Genomic DNA, 21,239 nt, shown 5'->3' with positions numbered 1-21,239 from the left:
ATTGTGGAGGGCTTGTCCGTGAAAGGGTATTCAACTCAATTGCTTAAGACTGAATGATTGTCATTGGGTATAAGTGGTATTTCTGTCAAGGTTTCAATATGTTTCTTATAAAACTGCCTATACTGACAGCTTGTTCCAGAAGTACACTTAATTCCTGGGCCTGCTACCCAATAGACTTTGACTTTTTAAAGTATAATTTGACAGTAGAAATTTCCCATATCTCTTGCTCTATTGAAATATATGTGTGTACACATGTTCTTATTGAATTTAATGCAGTCAATGTATGTCTTTTTTGTTTCACCAAAGCATAAAATATCTGTAGGAATAAAATATATGCATGTGTGTGCATTTATATGCACATACACCTGATAGCAATAGATGTAAATCAACATATCCACTTTTAAAGTCAATGGAGCTCTACTAATACAAGCTGATGATTTCACAATATATCTGCATATTTTATTTTATTTATGATAAATATTTAGTAAACTAGGAGGATATTAGGAATGATTAAGGAAAAATTAGCAAATGCTGCCATAAAAATGTGTTGTATCTGATAATAAAATGTCTTAATATACAGATTAGTAGGTTTGGGGTATTTTTTAATGCAAGAAAAAATGCTGTAAATAATTTTCAAATACTTCCATTTACATGAGTGTGGCACTAGTAACTGATTCCATGCATTTTTTAAAGTCTAACCTGCCCATGCCAGATAACAACAATGTACATATCCTATGAATTTTTTAAAACCTGCTAAGCATGTGTTAATAGAAGATGTTTGTTCCAGTGATCTTGGTCAGTATAGCACCAGACTATTTACTGCCAGAGAAATAGAAACAGTTGATGAATTTTCTGGATTAGATCTTACTTTCAGTAACTCAAATGTGAATTTAAGATAACTCTCTTGCAATCAATGTAATCACCACTGAACTGAGAGGTCAGTATGTACCATTGAACTGAGAGCAGAATTTCATGCATTGCATTCAGAAATAAAACACAATTGTCTAGATATAAAAAAGAAGGTATCAGTTAAGTTTTCCCTTTTGTGATGGCAAGTCTTTGAGCTATCTGAGAAGGAAGCTGTAAAGGAGTTGGTTATAGTTACCTAAAGCTGGCCCAATGGCAGCTGCTGCATTCTTATGGCATAGCTTTATGATTCGCAAAATTATCTTGGCTGGTAGCAATCCACACGGTGTAATCTTTGATCAGAGGGATAGTTCCCAAATGAGAAAGGTGCTTTTTCTAGTGCTTGAGAAAATCCATCTTGATTTTGAAAAGTTTTAAGCTAGCAAAATTGCTACTTTAGAGGAAAGCTGCCTGTTCCTTTCTTTTCTTTTGAATGTCCCAGAAACCGTCTGCAATCCAGTGAGTTGCGTACAGCAGGACATCTCAGTCACCAGCGTGTTCTCTACATTTCAGTCCTGTGGGTCAGTGTATGATTCCAGTATGGAGAGCTCTTACTGAAGCCCTTTTATAAGTGCCTGGCTTGCACTAGTTGAGAGAGAAGGTTTTGCAAGTTGCCTATCAGGCAGTCCAATTTTTTATTTTTTAGTTCTTGCATAAGTGACTGCAAGTCCATCTCTTTTATGTATAAAGAAGTTATAGGCCAGTCCAATGTTTATTCACAATAAATAATGTCAAAAGTACACAGCAGTCACTTGAGAACATTATGTATGGAAGTTGCTAGGAAAAAAAAAGCAATTAAAAAAAAAAGAGAGCTCCTGCAATGTATCAGCCGAGCTATTTCTTGACAAAACAGGGAAGTGTTTTGTCAAGAACACTATATGTGTTCACACAGTATGTGTCAAGAACTCTATATGTCCTATCATATAGAGTGCTGTTGTGTGCTCCTCTGGCATGCTTACCACAAAGCTTTGGTTTCAGGATGAGGAGGCCCATTCTCTTAAAGCTTCCTTATGTAGACAATAGAGAGAGGCAATGCAGAACAAGAGGGTAGATGATGCAGTTCTCGGCTTTTGGAAGCGCTTGCTTTCTCTGCTGATTATATTCATTGTCTGAGAAGACAAGTCTCCTACTTTAGGTGTGTAAGTTAGGTCCATATAATTTACGCATATAAACTAATCCATAGTTAGTTGACGTGAATGTGGTCACATGCTCAAGAAAGATAAATGGAAACTGAAGCAAGACAAGACAAAACCTGGTGAGATGATAAAGGGAAGAGAAAGTCATGTGAAAGACAGGGTGAATAGCAAAAGGACAGAAGAACAAATTAAGCTGAAGTAGTATCGTGGCAGATATGATACAATGATCGTGTGATAAATAGTACAAACTGCCCATGCATCCCTATAGATTAGGAATTGGAAGAAGTTTCTTAACTGGTAGGCTGAGGTTCTGGAACCAATATGCATTTGGAGCAGTAGAGGGCAAAACGTCTGAATACTTTGAAGACGGCTCTTAATACGTATTTGAAGGGGTTCATATGGACTGCATGTCATTGCATGAACAGCTTAACGACTTTTGAGTTCTGTGATCTGATATGATAAAAGATTCCTGTGGTCCCTTTTGCCCAGAGCTACACAATTTGGATTTTCTGCTGGATACAGTCGGTAGTATATGAAAGACACCACATTTTGTTAATATGTTAATATGTATTCATTGTCCATGTTCCTGAAAAGAGTAAATGATTCAAGAATAAAAGGCACAGAATTTCTATTCTGCTTAGTGAGAGGGTTTCCCAGCAAATCAGGTATTTCTCATTAGCTTTAAAGGGCAGTAGTCCAGGTACACGTCTCAGTGTATTAATGAAAGTATAGATTGCCCCAAAATACATCCATGAGAGTATAGCTCCTCGCTCCCCTAGTCTGTACAATAAGTAAACAAACATGTGGTTCTAGTCAGGGAATTAAAAAAGATGAATGACAATTTTGTGCCTTCATTTTAAGTCAAGTCTGAACTTTTGAAGCAGATGAGCAAAATAGCCTGCCATAAAAGATAATTTCATTTGCCAAAATGAAACTACCTTCTAGTATTAATACTGTAATGAAATGGTCTGAAATATGAACTACGAATCTTAAGGCAAAAGATGCCCACTGTTCCCATGTTCAGTAGTTACTTCTATAAACAATTAAATCCGTGTAAAAAGCTTTATGATTTTATTTTCATCATTGTCAGGCTGAGCTGTGTAGCTGTCATACTTTGCAGTCTTCCCTCCAGTGACAACCACATTGACAACATGTTATACTCCACATTGATTTTACAGTTAAGGAGCTGATTGTGATATATAGGGATTTTAAGAATTCAGCTGAGAGGCTGACTTTTGCCTTTTATCATTCCATTAAAATTTTATAACCATCTTTTTCATGTCATTTCATCCATGAATTCTTACTTTAGAAAGTGATAGCTACTGCTGTGAGCATAACTTTTCTCATGTTCAGAGCTTTTTATTGTATTAGCAAACTATCCCAATTATAGTTAATACTCATGTTTTACATAATTGTGGTGACCCTTTCAACCAAGCAGTATCGTGCTAGTTGATTTGTATATAGAATTAGATGATTCTGCTTGCCATTTAAAAAGAAGCTACACCGAATGAGTGTTGGGGACCAGGATTTAATGCTTTCCCATCCAGTGGGGCCAATTAAGCATCTCTCAAACGTCTTATTTGAACTCAGAGAGTCTTAAAAGTCTCTCTTTTTAAAGGGCAGTAGGGAATGTGCGGGTAGGTATGCTAGCTACCAAAATACGCTTTTTTGGGGGAGGGACTAGGGGGACCCAAAGTTTAAGTTTGACAGCTCCTCCCATACATTACAGATTGTCCTTAAGGAATACGTCTAAACTCTGGGGGGGTTGAAGCACAGGTTCAACTAATTACCGTGTTTCACCTGTAATGCCAGCAACTTATTCAGTAGGAATAAAAAGCCTTATCCATTCCCTCACAACAAACTGCTTGATTGTCGTGGGGGGATTTTTGTTTTGGGGTTGTTTTTTTTTTCCTCCTGCAGAAGCTCACAGTGTGATAGCTTATTTATGAGGTATAATTAGGTAAAATGTGAGTTTGTAGCTCAGTGGTAAATATTATATCTTTCAACTCCCCTCCCCCATTAAACTAGAATTTGCAGCAACTTATTTTCAAGGTCTTCAATTCCAAAGCAAATTTTCCTCTTTCCCCTGCACCCCAGCAAAATTTTCGGTTTATAGAATATACATCTAATTCAGGTTTACACCTCCACCTTTCCATCTTTCAGTGAAGTCTAAATAATGGATCAAATTTTGTTCCAGCTTATGACCTAATTGATCTTGCCCAGGAGTACATGCAAATAGAATTGAACTGCTCTTTACAGCGGATCGTCTTTTATACTTGTAAATTCAGAGATCTAAATTAATCCTAGAGTGCACAAGCTTTAAATATAGAACTCCATTCTTATTATCACTGTGAGTAGAATAGGATATGTGATATGGATGAGTTTTATGGAGTTGCTTTGTGATGCATCATATAATGAAAGAAAAAACACTGTTACTTTTTCCAATTTAAAAGAAAAAAAAAAAAAAAAAAAAAGCAAAAGCTTGCTTTCCCAGTTTTACATCACTGTTTCCACAGACATCAGTGGAATAATCCTGATTTACCTTTCTCTCTATGTCAGAGGAGAATCGGGACTTCTGACTGCTTCAGCTGTTATTCTAAAATATAGAAGGAGCCACTCATTGTGCTGGATTGTTTTCTAGGGTTCCTTTTTTTCCCCCTCTCTCTCTCTCTTTCCACTTAAAAATTGTCAGGAATTATTTCACTTTTAGTGAAGTAAATTATTCTTCCTATAGAGATACTGTCCCTTGTGGTTTGGACAGCATACTGCTTCGCTAGGAATTAAATGATGGTGGTGTTGACTACCATGGTATTCAGCATATGCTATGTTGTGTGTCCTGGAGTCTTAGCACACCCACAATCACTAATGAATTTTAAATTTTCAACCCTTAGCATTTGAAACTTAGCCCCCCCCCCCCCCCAAATCCCCAAACCTAAAGCTATTTTAAACAATTACTAAATCCAAGTATATCTTTTTTTAAGATTTCAATAAAATGTAATGTTCACAGAAAAATCTCATAAATGTCAAAATTTCTATGGGCAGAATAGGGGGCGAATATAGTATTTTCTTGATCTGCTGTAGCAATTTATAGATTTCAGGACGTGGTTTATAAGAATGCTAAATGTTCTGGAATTACAGCTGTTACTGATCAGTGATTGAGCCAGATTTGTGTTATTGCACCATGTTCTTGCTTGTACCTAGAGAGCAGTAAAGCCTCAATATAATAAAAAGCACCTGCATTTTAAATGAAATTTCAATTGAAAAACTTAACAGCCCTTCAAATTGCAGAATTTAACGCAGCCCAGTAAAGCTTAAATAACACTTTGCCTCCACAGGCTGAGGGTTTTGCATTCAAGGTGACTTGATTGTGTCGCATGGTGAAATTATTTACAATTAAGGAATTTCTCTGGAGGGCTGCAGAGTATTTGCTGTTCCACAACACCTATGCAGGCATATGGTCGGTCTTTTTCAGTATTCATGGAAGCTCCTGAACCTTTATGATAATTGAATCAGTTAGAGTGCTGAGTGGAGCAAGCATAAAACCTGTTAACCTAAAGGTCAGATCTGTGCATTGTTTATTTATCAGTAGGTGAAAGAGCTAAATCGGCAGCTTCTGTCACAGTCGCAGTAAAAAATCACCTATAATATTAACAGGGAGTAGATAAATTGCAAAAAATGGATTAGAATTATAAACAGAATGAAGTAAAATATTGAATATATAATGAGAGATGCAGTAGGGGCTTACTGAGCTGTAAAATATGCAGCTTTGTTATGCCTGTGCCATTGGTTGCAATTAGTAGCTAGCACTCTAGAAAAATATCAACGAAAGCTAGAACTGCAGTTCTATATTGATACTTAGCCGTACACTTTCTCCACATGCTAACACCATTGATAGGATGCTTTTGAGACACAGGAGGAAAAAAGATGCAGAGAAGGAGGGAGGAAGGTTGAGAGGAGGGAAAGTACGCTGACAGAGCAGCTTGCCTTTGATAAGAGAGACGTATTCATCCCTTGAATAGCTGGGCCTACAGTTTCTGAAGAAATAGGCTGTTTGGTAGATTTGAACGTCTTTTGTCATTTTGAGACTCATTTGATGAGTACTGATTGCTAATGCCGACTTTTACAAATCACAGACTATTAGTAATTTTCCTTTCCTTTTTTTTTTTTCCTGTTACAGAACCTGGGCCTTTAGATCCACCACTTCTATTGAATGTTACAGCAAGGGCAGCAAGCATCACCTGGCAGCACCCTTTAAAGGAAAATGGCATTATCACTCATTATAATATTTACCAAAATGGCCAACTGCATGCTACAGTGCTGGGAACTAGATCTAACTGCACTGTACAAGACTTGCATCCTTACACAGTCTATGTGTTTCAGGTAGAAGGATGCACTTCTAAAGGATGCTCTCTTTCACCCGAGACCCCAGCAATACGGACTCTTCCAGATGCGCCTGAGGGTATTCCTGCTCCAGAGCTCTACTCTGACACTCCAACTTCTGTGGTCATATCCTGGCAACCACCTGCTCACCCGAATGGTTTGGTGGAAAACCTTACGATAGAAAGGAGGGTGAAAGGAACGGAGCAAGTATCAACTGTGGTGACTCTCCCTCTCAGTCAGTCCATGAGCTACATTGACCAGAGTACTGCTCTGAGCCCTTGGCAGAAATTTGAATACAGAATGCTGATGAGCACTCTTCATGGAGGCACGAACAGCAGTGCGTGGTCAGAAGTTACCACTAGACCATCAAGACCTGCTGGCGTTCAGCCACCTGATGCAGAAGTGTTGGGACCGCATTCAGTTAAGGTAGGAATAATTCTCATTGCCTCATGGCTTTAGCATGTTTTCTGTGTAGCAACTGTGTATTTAAGAGAGACATCTACTGGCTGAGCCAACAGATTTCGTTGCTGCAGGGGTAGCTGAATAATTAGTGTCTGTTCTTTGGCTCAAAAGCATTAGATTCCTTTCCATCTTTTTCCTTTACACCACCCTCTGGCATTATACTCCAGTTTGTTTTCTTCCTTATAGACCGGACGTGTTTTGAACATTAAACTTGAATTCTTACTTTTAACTCCCTAATCAGATCAGAAAATGACCTACTACCTTCTCCAAAATTTCAAGACTTCATTAAAATGCTAAGAAGTAAAAAGATGGTTTACGTACTTAAATCTTGTATATAGTTATCAGATTTCTTTTTTAAATAGCTAATGAAGAAAAAAATAGCATTATGGTTCTCCTGATTTACGAAAGAAGAGTCTTACAGGACTACCTAGGAAGTTTTCAATTATTCACATCGTTCTGTTGGGAATGAACTCTAGAGGACAGGATAACTACCATTGTTTTGGCTTGCATACAAACTTCATTCAAGGGAAATTAGTGTAACCAAACAAGAGGGATTTTTGTAGCTTAGAAGCCTCTTTTGTGTAAATACACACATGCTTCCATGGATTCAGTCTTGTACTAATGCCAAAAGTATTGGTACAGTAGCTTGCTCACCAGAGCACAAAACAAAGGACATTTGCATAAGATTGAAGTTCATCTGTTAGATTTATTATTTTTGGTATACATTGTATTTTCAAAAGGTAAACAGAGTGGTGTTACCAATGCAGTCTAAATAGTCTGAGGGTATGAATTTAAGCAGTAAGCCAATGCTGATTTTTTTGCTTTGTTCACACATAATTTTAAGCTATGAAAAAAGCTATTCACCATTAGACCAAAAAATCTTGAGCTTTTAAAATTATGTTTTAATGTCTAAGGAATTGCATGTTACCCCCACGTTAATAGCAAATGAGTTCAGTATGAGTACAATGGTTACCGTAAGAATTAATAATGATCGACCACTAGTAATTGTGATGAATTGCCAGACTGCTTATTGCAGATTTGGGCGATCTACTTCCAGGACTCTGCCCTCTGTGCTTCTGTAGATATATCTTAATATCCACCACAATTTATAGTAAAGCATTTTCCATGGATTTACCAGAAGCAGCAATGCTGAGTAAACAGTAGCCCTAGTTCAATGGCATGCTTACACGCGTGTCCACATTTTATTGCATGAGCTTTTACACATTGGCTTCAACTCTGAGCACAAAGAAGAAGTCACTGCAACCTTTAATGCTTCAGTTAATGTGATAAGGGCATAATAATTTTATATCTTACCCATATTTTTTCTTTCTCCAAGTGCAGTCAACACCCAATCCTAATTTTAAAAGCCTGTGAGTTATCAGAGGTCTTGTCATTCTTTACTGGATGTCTTTTCTTGAGATCAGAGGTGTGTGCTCAGTTGTAATTTTATTGTCTTTTGCTCAGCTCCAAGATTAAGTAATCGACCAATACTGAAAGTCAGTTTGATCATTTATTTCTTCTGAAACCTGAAATCAGGCAGTGCAGTCTTCACTCTGTATTAATTTAATTTCAATATAACAATGCTTTTTAAATTTCTTTTCCTTTCTTGACAAAGAGTTCAACTGCTTTTTTTTCCTGCTTCTTCCCCAGTCAATCATTAACATTCAAAGCTCTTTAAAGCCCTTTAATGTCTACATTGTATGACCTTCTGTATGAGTGGTGGTCATATTTTGTGTCACTGCTGCTCTTGTAGTCTCAGGCTTGTTTTTCCCACCTAGAGACACATACTTGTTTGGTCTTTTAAGACTAATTTCTGTCAAAGATGCTGAAGCCTGGATGTGTTTATTTCCATGACTCAGTTTTACTGTTTGTTTTTCTTGATTTTAAATATTTAGCTTAAAATGTTCAATATAATAAAATGTGGCAGCATTTAATTGAGAAAAGTGACTTACGTATATGCCTTTCCAAATATACTCTTTTCTGAGTATCTGTTCTTCAGCAAAAATTCTCTCTCTCAGTGTACAGAGTATTGGTATCCTTTGCTGATACGGACATAAATTCTTCTGATTTATCTAGTATTTTATTTTCCTTAGTGGTGTTTAATTTGATAGTCATCATAATTGGGGGAGAGTTGGGAATACTTGGCACAGTTCCCATGCAGAGGGTATTCCATGGCTGAGACATTACTTTGTGTCTGATTTCTAAGATTCTAAGACATCTTAAAAGTCTTAAAATTTCTTACTTGTCCAGGACAGCAAGCGATTTAAATTTTTAGCTTTTATGGTTATTATTTATGATATCTGCAAAAAATTGAAATAAAGTTATAGGTGCAGAAGAGCTCATTGCACTTCATAACTGAAGAGATTATGGACAAGGCTTGCTGCACCCAGTGGTTTTCTCGCCTTCTGCTTGTTTGGAGGTGGGAGCACCAGAGGAAGCAACTGGGATCTCATCTTACTTGTGAGTCTTCTTACAGGTCTGTCAAATGGATTAGCTCACTAGTGGTGGTGGCGTTTCCTTCTCTTCAATTTTATGGCAAGTTCACATCAGAGTAGTAAGACTCTGAGACCCCCCAGTGGGCTGTGCTGTGGTGCTGAGGCTGTCTTGTGGCCTGTGTGACTGTTCTGTACTAGCAGACTACAAGAAGAACAAGTTAGCACCGGTTTTAAAAACATTTGTTTTTTGCCCTGCTCTTTCAAACTAGGGTGTAGATCTGAATAGCTGCTCTGCAAACCCCGTGTGTCCCTTCATCCCAGAAGTATGCTAGTTGCACAGGCAGAACGACTGTGAATTATCGTGCAAGGATTGCCTCTTCGTGGTTGAAAAGTTCTCCTGTGTGGAAATAGGATGGATCTGGTTTGGGATTGCTTTACATTTGTGCCTTTAAACCCTGATGAGAGTCCCAGAAAGGGATACTTTCCCTCCTGAGCACCACGCCTGCAGTGCATATATCACCTGTGTAGTGTTCAAATCAAATTTGTGGAATCTGCTTGTGCTATACAATGCTCTCATCTCACTCAGCGTCTACGATGGTAACTCTTAAGCAGAGAATGGAAAACAAGCCATCTCTTTGGGAGGCAGATTTTAATTACCTCTTGCCCTAGAGAGAGCTGTCCTCCCAGGTTAGAGCGGAAAGTATTGGAAGGGCACTGTGGGAAAGATTAGCAAGAGGCTCCTTTACCAAGCCACGGTTGCAAATCAATAGAGGCTTTCAGCTGTCAGTGCAACCAATCCCTAAACCATGAGCGCAAATATTTACTTCTACTGAAAACAGAGAGAATTTACAAAAAAAGAGAAACATATTTCCATTCCTTTATTTAGTCATAGAATCAATATAAATGATTTGAGGATGTGGAGAATTCAAAGTGCTCCAGGATAGTACTCACTTGAGCATACAGCTTATTTTCATAGACCAAAGCTTTCACTCTGCAAGGAGGAAAATATCAGCACAGCAGGTCACTCTTGGCATAAACACTTCTGATGTGTATGTGCTCCTTTAACATTTAATTTTAATCAGAATGGACCGATATCTCTCCATAACATTTAGCTTGCTTTCTTTGTGCAACAGAAATTGTAAAGCTGTCGATAATTTTTAAGTACCCATTTCTGTGACACCTGCATGATATTTTTTAATATTTGCTGAATTGATAATGTTCATGGTAGCGGAGTATACTGCGCAATAAACTGCTTTTGTGGCTGATTAAATGCCAAAGTGAAGTGGAGGTATTCAGCAACTGCAAAAGTCGTTTATTTAGTATATGCCAATGCCATGAACATTATTCCTGTTACACAAGATTTGCTATACCCTAATGTACAGAAGTATAAAAGAAATTGTTTCCTTTTCTTGTGAGGGTTGCAATTGCTGTGCTGCTTCAATCTCACACTTCACACTGGTATGACATTCGGGAATGTAGCTAGGTTGAGTGGCTTGAGAAAGAGGCTGGTTTACACAGTGAATAATTATTTAAAGGAGCTCTTTGTGTGGCAAAAGCATTATGTGGCTGGGTATGCTGAACTAAATTAACTGTAGTATGCAAATTCTCCAACTTTGGTCATTTAACTTTCAATTGGAAGACTTCCCTTTCACTGCTGTGGTTGTTCCTTGAGGGCTTTGGCCTGGGGAAGACAGATGTAGTCTTGATTATTGGCTTAACTGGAGGCTTGCTGATGCATGTTTGCCTGTGTTGCTCTCCCTTGCTGGCCAGAGCCACCAACTGGACCATTGATAAGACAAGAAGCTGCAGCCATTTCCTGTCATTCTTTGCATAACTTCTTTCTCAAGATAGAAGTTGGCATGAGCTGCACTTAACCTTGATGTTTCTCTCAAGGGGAAAGGAAATTTTTTTCTTTTTGGTGCTTAGATAGATTGTAAGAGAATGGTTTCATCCTGGTTGGATGAAGTAAGTACCTTATTGACATATATTTCTTGTGCCATGCTATTCCTTCATGATAACGTCAATTACAGAAACTTCCTGCAATTTGATTAGATGCAAAATGAGAAAAATTAAAATTATGATGATCTCATTGACTTCTCTCTTAATATATGTTGTATGTGTTGCCTGCTAATAATGAAGGGCCATGGTGATTCTGTAGCACCAAACTGTCATTCTTCTTTCTAATTTCTTTTTTTGCATGTTGATTTAATACCATGTCATTCATTCTCTATGGATTATTTCTTTTTCGTAAGTATTTCCTCATGACTTCTCTACTGAGGAAGGGTTGTAGGCTTTTTAATTCCATTCTCATTCATGTTTGTTGTTACCCCCAGAGATGGCAATCACTTAATTTACAGTTCACTTGCCATTATTTTCTTTGTATAGAAGAAGCTGCAGCAGAGAAAGCTGGTATTCCACCCTACAGATTGAACAGTGTCATCAGTTTGCTGTCCACAGGATCTTCAAGGGTTGCAGTCTGCACTCTTTCTTTGCAGAAGATTATAATTTACTGCTACAGAGATAAACTTTTCTAGTAGCTATTTCTCAAATTTGACTACTAAATAGGATATGCAAGTGAGCAAACACAAATAAACAAGGCTCTATTTTTATAGTTGTCTTCTGTTCTTCATTAGCTCAGAAGCTGGACTGTGGACTGCTAAATGCCTGTTGTTCTGCAAATAGGCTGGGACTAAAATACAGAGGAGAAAGATTTCAGCTGTTGTGAATGGATACGACTGACAGACACATTTAAAGCAATATACACTGTAGTTACAGTTTGAGTATCATCCAGGAAAAGGAAGGTGTTTCCTTTATCCATTTTCCACTTCCTATGGAATTACAGTTATAGGCACATGTGCTGGAGTTGGTTTTTTGTCTCACATGTTAATGTTTGCTGCCCTGTGAAGTTGCTTCTGATTACAGAACGATGGAAGCAATGGTAATAACTCCATGGTCACTGAAGTTGGTGACTAACAGAGAGGTGATCCTTCAGTGTTTTACCTCTGCAGATCACTGTGTGGTAGAGAATGAGGCTGTGAAGACCCTTCCTCTCTTCCAGATTAAAACCCCCTGTCGCTATTTCATTCTCAAAATGCTTCAGACTGCAGTTGCCTAAGAACATAATTTTGAGAATACGAACAACCCTGACACCTAGGCCTTGTACACTAAAGGGAGATGCAGTAAGCCTACATAGCAGCTTCGCGCTGGGGAGAAAAAAAGAGTTTGGACTTTATTCACCACACTTCCAGTTTTATGCAGGTATGCCTGGTGCATTGGGGAAATTGTTTAGGAGCAATCAATCCTTGTGTGAAGATTGCCTTGTAATGCTGCTAAGGTCAGTGAGACCTTGGTTTATTCGCCACATAAGTGCTGCTTGAGCGACTTAGGATACTCCAACACCCATAGGAACAACCTTAACTTGCACACTAGAGGTTTTCCACATTTTAGGACTGTGATTTCTTGCACAGCTTGCTCATTTGGTACAGATCATACAGTGGGGTGAACTAATCAGGGTTTCATCAGCATTATCCCCCTGCCTTTGATATAGCTTAAACACTTTACTGTAGTAGGTGTTTAGGATCATAAATTAATGTTCTTTCTGTTTTTCCACTACTCAAGCTAAGTGCTTCTAGAAGTTTTTGTAGTAGCAATCTGTTACTGCAAACTTGATCGTGCCGTTCTGTGGTAGTGCTTGCTGAAGTTGGATGTAATTCATGGGCAAAGTGTATGAGAATAATTATCAGTGACCTCTGTCAGGATTTGTTTTTCTGGTGTGATACTGGCTCTTGATTGAATCCCACTATAATTTCTGTTAAGGCAGATAAGAACTCGTAAGGAAATTCATCTCCCACCTACTTTTGCACGGGCTGGGGGGCTGGCAGAGGACTATAGTCCAGTGGTTGGAATGCAGAATTAGGGTAGCAGGTCTTTGTTTTCAGTTTTGCTTCTTTCTGATATGTGACTTCGTCTGGGATTTAGTCCTTTCATCTGTAAAACTGGAATAATAATACTTGCAATTTGAGACTTACAACGTGCTTTGAGGCCAGCAGTTAAAAGCTCTCAGTAGTGTATTTATTACATTCTGTTTGTAGATGTTACAAGCAGTAGCTAGGAGAAATGAGAATAAAATGAAGCCAAACACACTGATTTAAAAGCTAACTCTTGAAGCCAGGCCTGAACCAGTAAAATAGTTACCCATGTGCCAATGCCTCTCTTCACATAGCTCAGAATTAAATTGCAGGGTTCCAACTGCTGTCAAAAAAAAAGAAAAAAAGATTTCCAAGGTTATAACTGTTTAATGGGGGGAAAATGGCTAATTTCTGTCTCTTTAAATTTTGTGGTGGAGAAAATAAGGTGCTTTGATCTTTAAATGACAGCTTCCAGAGTCATTACATTGAATCAGTTAATCTCTCCCAGTAGTTACCTTATTCTCTGTTCCTCATGGGCATCCTCTTTCATGGTCTCAGTGCTGAGCTTCAAATCAATGAACAAACCGTTACTGCTTCCAACACAGCCTGTCTAGTGAGCTTTCCTGCTTTCATGCATTGCCAAGCTCTTACCTCAAACCTTGACACATCGAAGTGGAGAAGAGGTCCAGTAGTGCCACATGTGTGTTAACCAGGCTGGCTTCATCATCTTCATTTACACTGTATGGGTCAGGCAGTCCCTTGCCTCTTGACAAGAGAAGTTTCCCAGAAACTGCATGTCCTGTCATTCCCAGGTGACATATGTAATTCAAAGCAGGTCAAGTGACACAGCAGTGACTGTGAGTATCCTTGGTCATCCCTTTATCTAGCTTAAAAGAATACTAACCAAAGCAATAACTGATCTACATATCTTTGTATGAGATATCCATGCCCAGACAAAAACAAGTTGCATTCTGTGTCATGCTGCTGACTGAATATTCTTTTTGTTCAGCCTGGTTTTCATTTCTCTCAGAAAAAAAAAAAAAAATTTGAGGAATTTCCCAGTGTAAGACGCATGAAGCTTCTATGTTATGTACAGTATGAGGTATTTTATCTGCTAGTGCAAATGCTGCAAAGTAACACCTGGGAGATTTTTAAAGTTTTACCAGCTAGTGCACATGCTGTATAAAACTCAGGAGCTGAGGTTCTGGAGCAGCATCTGTTCTCCTGCCCATGTTATTAATGTTCCTTTATGTGAAGGGGTTACAGTGTATGGTGAATCTTGTGCAAGTTCTATTAGAGCAATTTTGTGGGTTTAGACATAAAAGTTAGGCATCTAAAATGTAATGTTAAAAAACAACTCCTCCTCTCTTCCAGGAAATAAAACAAGATTTGATACAAGGTGAACATTTTTAGACAATTTTCTCTTCTGAGAGAGTAATACCAGGAATTTTCCAAAGCATTGGACATATAGTTCTTTTATTAGAAGCCACCTTGCATTAAGCAACAAGTGAGAGGGCTTTTTTCACTGATAATGACAGATTTACTGTATTCATATTCCTAAAATAGACCTCAAATATATTGTCTTTAGTCACACTTCACTGAGGAAGAATTTCAGGATAGGTGCTACACCTCAAAAAAGAATAACATAATTATGGTTGCAGAAATGTGTGTTTTGCTGTAGTGTGTCAGATCTTAAAGTCTTCTGTGCTTCTTCCAGCAACTTCAAAGGTACGTCCCTGAAAATAAAAGTGAACCACGCACATTCCCCTCTTTCTGTGACGTATACAGTGCATCCAGTGGGTGCAGTATGGCAGCAACAAAAAGCAATGGGATTGGAAATTTCACCTGAAGTTTACTGACCTGAATGCTTTCTCCTGCACTTGAAAACAACATTTTCTGTTGTCTGTGCTAATCATCCATTCTTCTCTGTTTCCTAAGCTTATGGCTAGACCACATGAACTACTTCAAAATGAGAGTTTTGCTCAATGTCTGTCAGAATGGTGCAGAATCGATTCCTACCTTCTGTGAAATTTTGCATTGTTTCATCAATAGCATTTTCTTTATTTGTTTGATCGTGATTTGGGGCCAGAAGTAACAGAAATCTGGATACAGCATTTGATAATTAGCCAGAGCTAAGCCTTTCCTATGTGGGCACCAATAATCTTGTTTGTGCTGTCTTTACTCAAGATCACCCTGTTTCTAATTCTCTGTTTAATAGTATTCCAGATTCTGTTATCAAAATCCTTCAGCTTTCTCCAGTACTTTGCTGCCAGGTCTCTTACAAGTCTGACGGCCTAAGTGGTCCTTCTGTACCTAAGATATAACATTTCCTAATCCCCAAGGGTCCTTTAAAAATCATTTTATAAATCAAGCTTCTCTGTTTCCATGGCCGTGTGTAATTGTGCATGTACCTTTTTAAAGATACTTACTTTGGAGGCTGGAGAGAATTAAGGAAAAAGTTCAACTTAAACTAAAGTATCTCGGTATTGCTATTTAACGCTTCAATATTATCACTGTTCATTTTATTCTGTACATACCTTCATCTAGGTTTTCTCAGTTCTGTGTTCTTTGCAATGTTGGATTCAGTCCTTAATTATCCCATGCCTGGGAGGAAAAGAGACAGCAATTGTTATAGATGAGTGGGTCAATGGCAAGGAGAACAGTCCCAGGGATGAACAAAGCAAAGCTGGTGTATTTCCTACACTGGGACTTCGAGGTGTATTCCTACACTGGGCGGAAGGATTGATAGATGCTATTACACTACCTTTATGAAACTTTGAGATTCTTAATACAGTTACATGTCCTCATTGTGTCCGTCTAAAGTCCCCTCTGTCATGATACTGTGGCAAAAAGCCTTAAAAAAGAATTGAGAACATCCTTGCACTTTATGGTGCAATGATTTGAGTGTGATTCCTCACTAGAGCTGGTAAGAATAATTATATAGAATAATATACTTTAAAAAAAGAAAAACTTGAAAAAAACACCCAACCTCTAACGTCAGTTTAGTAAGAGTAAAACCACAGTAAGTGTAGCAGTATGTATATATATAACATGAATTCTGTATGTAATTTCCAGTTTTTTTGTGATAGTTTTCTCAGCATGATTTTATAATTCTAAAAATGGAAAATTGTGCCTGTTTTTTGTCTGATACTTACCATTGTAATTTATTACTGAAAAATAAAAGGGAAAACCTGCATATTTCATCATACAGAGAGTGCCAACTAATCTTGTTTCTCATAGGAGTTAAGGCAGTTACACATTTCTGAAAATTGTGCAAACACAAAATAAGGTTTCTTTTTACTCTCCCATTAATAGATGAGCACACCAGGCAATACACCATAAGAAAATAAATGACAGTTAGTGATACTTATGATAATTATTGTACTTTTGCTATTGCATCTGAACATGTCACAGAATTTTGAGTGAAGTGGAGCATTCACATTTTACTGGTGAAGCTAAATAGTAGATTTTTCAATAGCTACAACTGTTACTGCAACCCTCACTAAAATTAAAGGAGGTTAGATTTCTAACTGATGCACCTTTAAAAATCAAATTACAGTTACCTGGTAAAGGTTATACACAGTCTGTCTTGATGAAGAAAGAAAAGTACATCTTGAGATCACATTGGTGTCCATTTGTAGCATGTTGTGTCTGTATTTCTGCATTCTGACTGAAAGACTTCTGTTATTTTGACATTTTTTTTCTCCTCTTTCAGGTCTCATGGAAACCTCCTCTGATACAGAATGGTGAAATCCTTAACTATGAGATTCGCATGCCTGATCCACGAATTGTCATTACTGGGAATACTTCATCAACGTTAAGTCATTTGGTGACTAATCTTATACCCTATACAAACTACTCGGTCACTGTAATAGCCTGTTCTGGAGGTGATGGCTTTCTAGGAGGCTGCACAGAGAGTTTGCCTACCAGTGTGACTACACCTTCAACAGTTCCTCAGAGTGTTAGTCCATTATCTGTGACTCCAATCAGCGAGTCCTTTATTGCCATTTCTTGGCAACCCCCGCTAAGGCCGAATGGTCCTCATCTGAGGTAAGCTTTTAGTTGCAACTGAGATGGCAGTTTTCTTCTCCTTACCTAAACCTGATTCAGAAAATTCTGGGCGATGCAAACTTTATGATGCGATATCTTCATTTCTGACCTTTTGAAGTTCCTCTTTAGGGTTCAGGAGTCCATGAGTGGGTTCAGGACTCATGGAAAGTGGGTATGTTTAGAAGCAGATAGCAGGATGAGCTTTGAACTGTTTTGAACTTAGGAGGAGTCAGGACTATTTAAAGCAAGCGTGATGTCTGTACTGTGGCATTTATTTTGCAGAACATGTGCAGGAAGGCTCTGGGTCTTTCAGATCAGTGCTGGCTGAAGAGCCAGAAGGAGCAAGCACAGGATATTTGCAAAGTCATAACTGGTTTGGGCTGCAGCATCAGCCATGTTTTGGCGGTCAGTTCAGGCAACATGTTTTCCACCAACAAAATGACAAGAAAAGTATGAGATCTCTGTGAACATAAATATTTAACACATCCAATTTTCTCAATACTCTGTGGGGGTTATTCTACATAAAGAGAAAGTGACCACGGTAGTGTGATGACACGAAATAAGCTTCAAAACTTACCTGATTAATAAATTGGAAATGAGAGAGTGTGTGAGAAAAATGGAAGTTAAAATGCTAAAAGTTTGGTGGCAGAGCCAAAAATGGGAAATGCAAGGAAGTGCCGGGTATAGCTGGCTGGAGGCTATTTCACCACAGGAACTAGAGAAAGGTGTCTCTTCTGAGATTTGTCTAGAGTGGTGGGATGGGGGATCTTGACTTGAATCTGTTGGTTACTGAGTGTGTGTGTGTACACATTAAAAAAAATGTGTTTGAGTGCGTAAAAAATATGTATTTGAGTGCATGAAGATTTATAAAAATAAATATCTTTATACATACACAATCAAAAAAAGTCAAACAAATCTTTCATTCTAGTGCTTTAACATATTGGGAAACATTGTGCATGGAATTCTATCTCTGTACTCCATATGTTCTGGTTAGTAGCTCTCTTCTAGGTGCACTGATGGGTTCAATAATTATCATGTAATGCCGTTTCAGTTGCGTATGTTATTACAGCACAGTAGCTTGACTCTTTCTTCAGGCTTAATTAGAGCACACTACAACGGAATGAAATGATGATTGCTCTACAGTAAAATTTGAAGTTTTTGAAAAGCAGTCTCTGTTATTCTGGGGTTAACAACATGACCATTTTACCATAGATTATTGAAGTAATTCAGCACAGCCTACATCTGCAGCCTTCATTTCCTTCGTGGTGTGCCATGCTGCCCTCAACAAGAGCAACCACTGAAGCAGCTGCTCTGTACAGCATGATGGAGCAAGAAGTCTGCAGCAAGCAGATTAGCAGCAGCAGCTGCCAGTGGGGGTGATTTACACATGATCACCATTCATGAAATACATTGGACAGAATATGCCAGGACTGTTCCTAATAAAACTGTAATGATGTGTCTTTGGGTTCTGTTGACACTGATGAACCACTCATGTGAGAGTTGTTCTTGGGGTATAAAGTCATCTGAATGTTTTGATAGAGTTGGAGTTTAATTAGCTTTTACTATTTAATTTCTGAGGTTATACTCCCAACTTCTGCAGTAATTTGGTTGGCATCACTAAGGTCAGTGGCACAACGCTTGCTTGTACCTGTTGAGGATCATTCCCCAAACTCAAGGGCAAAAGTTGTTGGAAGTCACACATGTACGTCCTAGCTGCCATGGAGCATAGGAAATCTCAGCTCTCTTGTAAGAGAGCTTCTCAGTTGATTTCTGGTTTAAAAGCAATGCAAAATCACTGTATGAGGTACCTATTAAATACCCTCTTAATTCAGGGTCTCAAATCTGGAATGCTATTGTCCAACATTTCCTCATCAGACTGGAGATGATCTTAACCTAAAAAAGATAAGTGTCAAATCACACATGAAGTCAGTGGTCAGAAAGATCATTGCAACAGGGTGGTGACACACACCATGGCATTCTGCAGAATGCTTAAACACAGAAAGAAACATTTCCACAAATAAGAGCTAAAGTGAGAGTCTTTAAGATCTGCCCGAGTATCCACATACTTTTGGCTGGAATTTAACAGTAGCACCTTTGCAAAATGGGTGGCAGGGAAAGGATGATACACAGCAGCTCAGCACTTTAGAGAATCAAGTTGTGTGTTTAAGTGAATACATATGTATATGACCCTACTTTCTGGGCACCACTGGAAACACTATTGCAACTATAGTTTGATTAAACCTGCAGCCCACCATTGAAAGCAATTCTAGAGTGGTTCTATAACTGGTAGGAAGTGTACAAACGTCTGGTGCCTTAAAAAAGAACCATCAAAGTGAAACAAAAGTCCAATTAAAAAACTCCTGTGAAATGTAATAAAGAATAATAATCCTAAAGATTTTGAACCATGCTAGATAATTTTGGTTCATTTAGAGTATAGTTTTCTATGTAATCCATAGAATGATTAGGAAATGCAAAATATGTTATGCCCTTTAGTTTGTGTAGACATGAAGTGACTTAATCTTTGATAAATTCCATAAAGGTTTTGTGTAAAAGATGATGAAGAGTGAGTGATGCAGAATGGGTGGAAGGCATGTTGTCCGAATCAGGCAGTCTCATGGCTGACCTGATGAAAGATGGCCTTTAGCTGACCTGCTGTTTGGAACAGAGACAGGAATACAGCTGCAGATACCAATTAAAACCAGGATGAAATAGTTTGGTCTTTCAAGCTCACATCATGAACGTCTACCCAAATGCAAAGGTGCCTTGCTAAGGTCTACAGATGGAACGGTTAACATTCTACACCTGTTTGTCACCTGTATTTTACACTGTGGTTATTTGCAAACACATGTTAAACACAAATGCACACTTAAGATGCTACTACCAGTAAAATAGTAATAGCAGTGCTATATGTTTCAGCACATTTGCAAGAGAGACACATTGTCATTTCATATTCTGTAGCAGTCTGTGCATATCAGATGGCATCAGTCAAGTCTGTATGAGACACTGTTACTGTGCTATTTGGGCTTGATCTTCATAGCATTTCCACAAGTTCAAAATCTGTAAATCATTAAATAAACTCATTATTTCAAATGGAAGTGCTTCATTTGCCATTTTCAAAGTAGTTTTTTAAAGTAATTGAATGTTTTAAATCATGAAACATTAAAAAGAATGTTTATCTCAGAAAGTTTACAGCTGTAAAAACAAAATAATGTGTGGCTTTAAAAAAGAAAACCCTGATTTTTTTTTGTGTAATAACATTAGTTGAGATAATCCTGGTGTTCTGCTTGTCTTTTGTGTTAGATATGAGCTCCTGAGACGTAAAATCCAGCAACCACTTGCATCAAATCCCCCTGAAGATTTAAATCTGTGGCACAATATTTACTCAGGAACTCAGTGGTTTTATGAAGATAAGGGTCTTAGCAGGTGAGATTACAAAAACTATAAAAACAAATGCTGGCATTTTGTATAGTGTATGTTTAATAGTTCAAAGTATTTCTTGTGTCTTTATGTAGTGAACATATTAATTATGTAATGAAATATTTTTTGTCATCATCTTTGGTATTAATCATTCTAATATGCAGGCATTTATTATTAGCCTGTCATTCTTGACTCATATATTGTTTTGCTCTGAAAAACAAATGAAAATAAAGATCTTGGGAAATTTTAGCATTGATATGCTCATGCAATCAAAACATTTAGATTTATGTGTACATATGCTCTAGATTTGTGTGTTGGCAAAGTCATAGCACAGGCAGAATGAGTGTTTGAGAAGTCCTAGCTGGGAAACATCTGAAACTTGGTTTCAGCATTGTTTTTCTTACCTGGTTTGAAAACGCAAATTAACAATTGCTTTAATATCTCCAAAGTCAGGAACAGTATTTATCACACTCTCAGGAGATCTAATTTAAGGGCAGCTTTGTGTTAGCTTCATTATAGTTAAATGCAGAGTGTTGGGAGTTGGG

General features: G+C 37.9%; 1 protein-coding gene across 1 annotated transcript in view; it reads left to right on the top strand.

The window, feature by feature from the left end:
• Nucleotides 1-21,239, top strand: part of USH2A (usherin) — a 391,818-nt gene that overhangs the window by 255,208 nt on the left and 115,371 nt on the right. The window contains exons 40-42 of the mRNA XM_072858355.1: nucleotides 6,220-6,848; nucleotides 16,943-17,277; nucleotides 20,578-20,700. Of these exons, the coding sequence (XP_072714456.1) occupies nucleotides 6,220-6,848; nucleotides 16,943-17,277; nucleotides 20,578-20,700 (1,087 nt within the window). The remainder of the gene's footprint in view (nucleotides 1-6,219; nucleotides 6,849-16,942; nucleotides 17,278-20,577; nucleotides 20,701-21,239) is intronic.

Source organism: Ciconia boyciana, chromosome 3, assembly GCF_034638445.1.
Source record: "Ciconia boyciana chromosome 3, ASM3463844v1, whole genome shotgun sequence".
NCBI lineage: Eukaryota > Metazoa > Chordata > Aves > Ciconiiformes > Ciconiidae > Ciconia > Ciconia boyciana.
The sequence above is the reverse complement of the archived record's forward strand: the minus strand, read 5'-3'. Positions and strand labels throughout refer to the sequence as shown.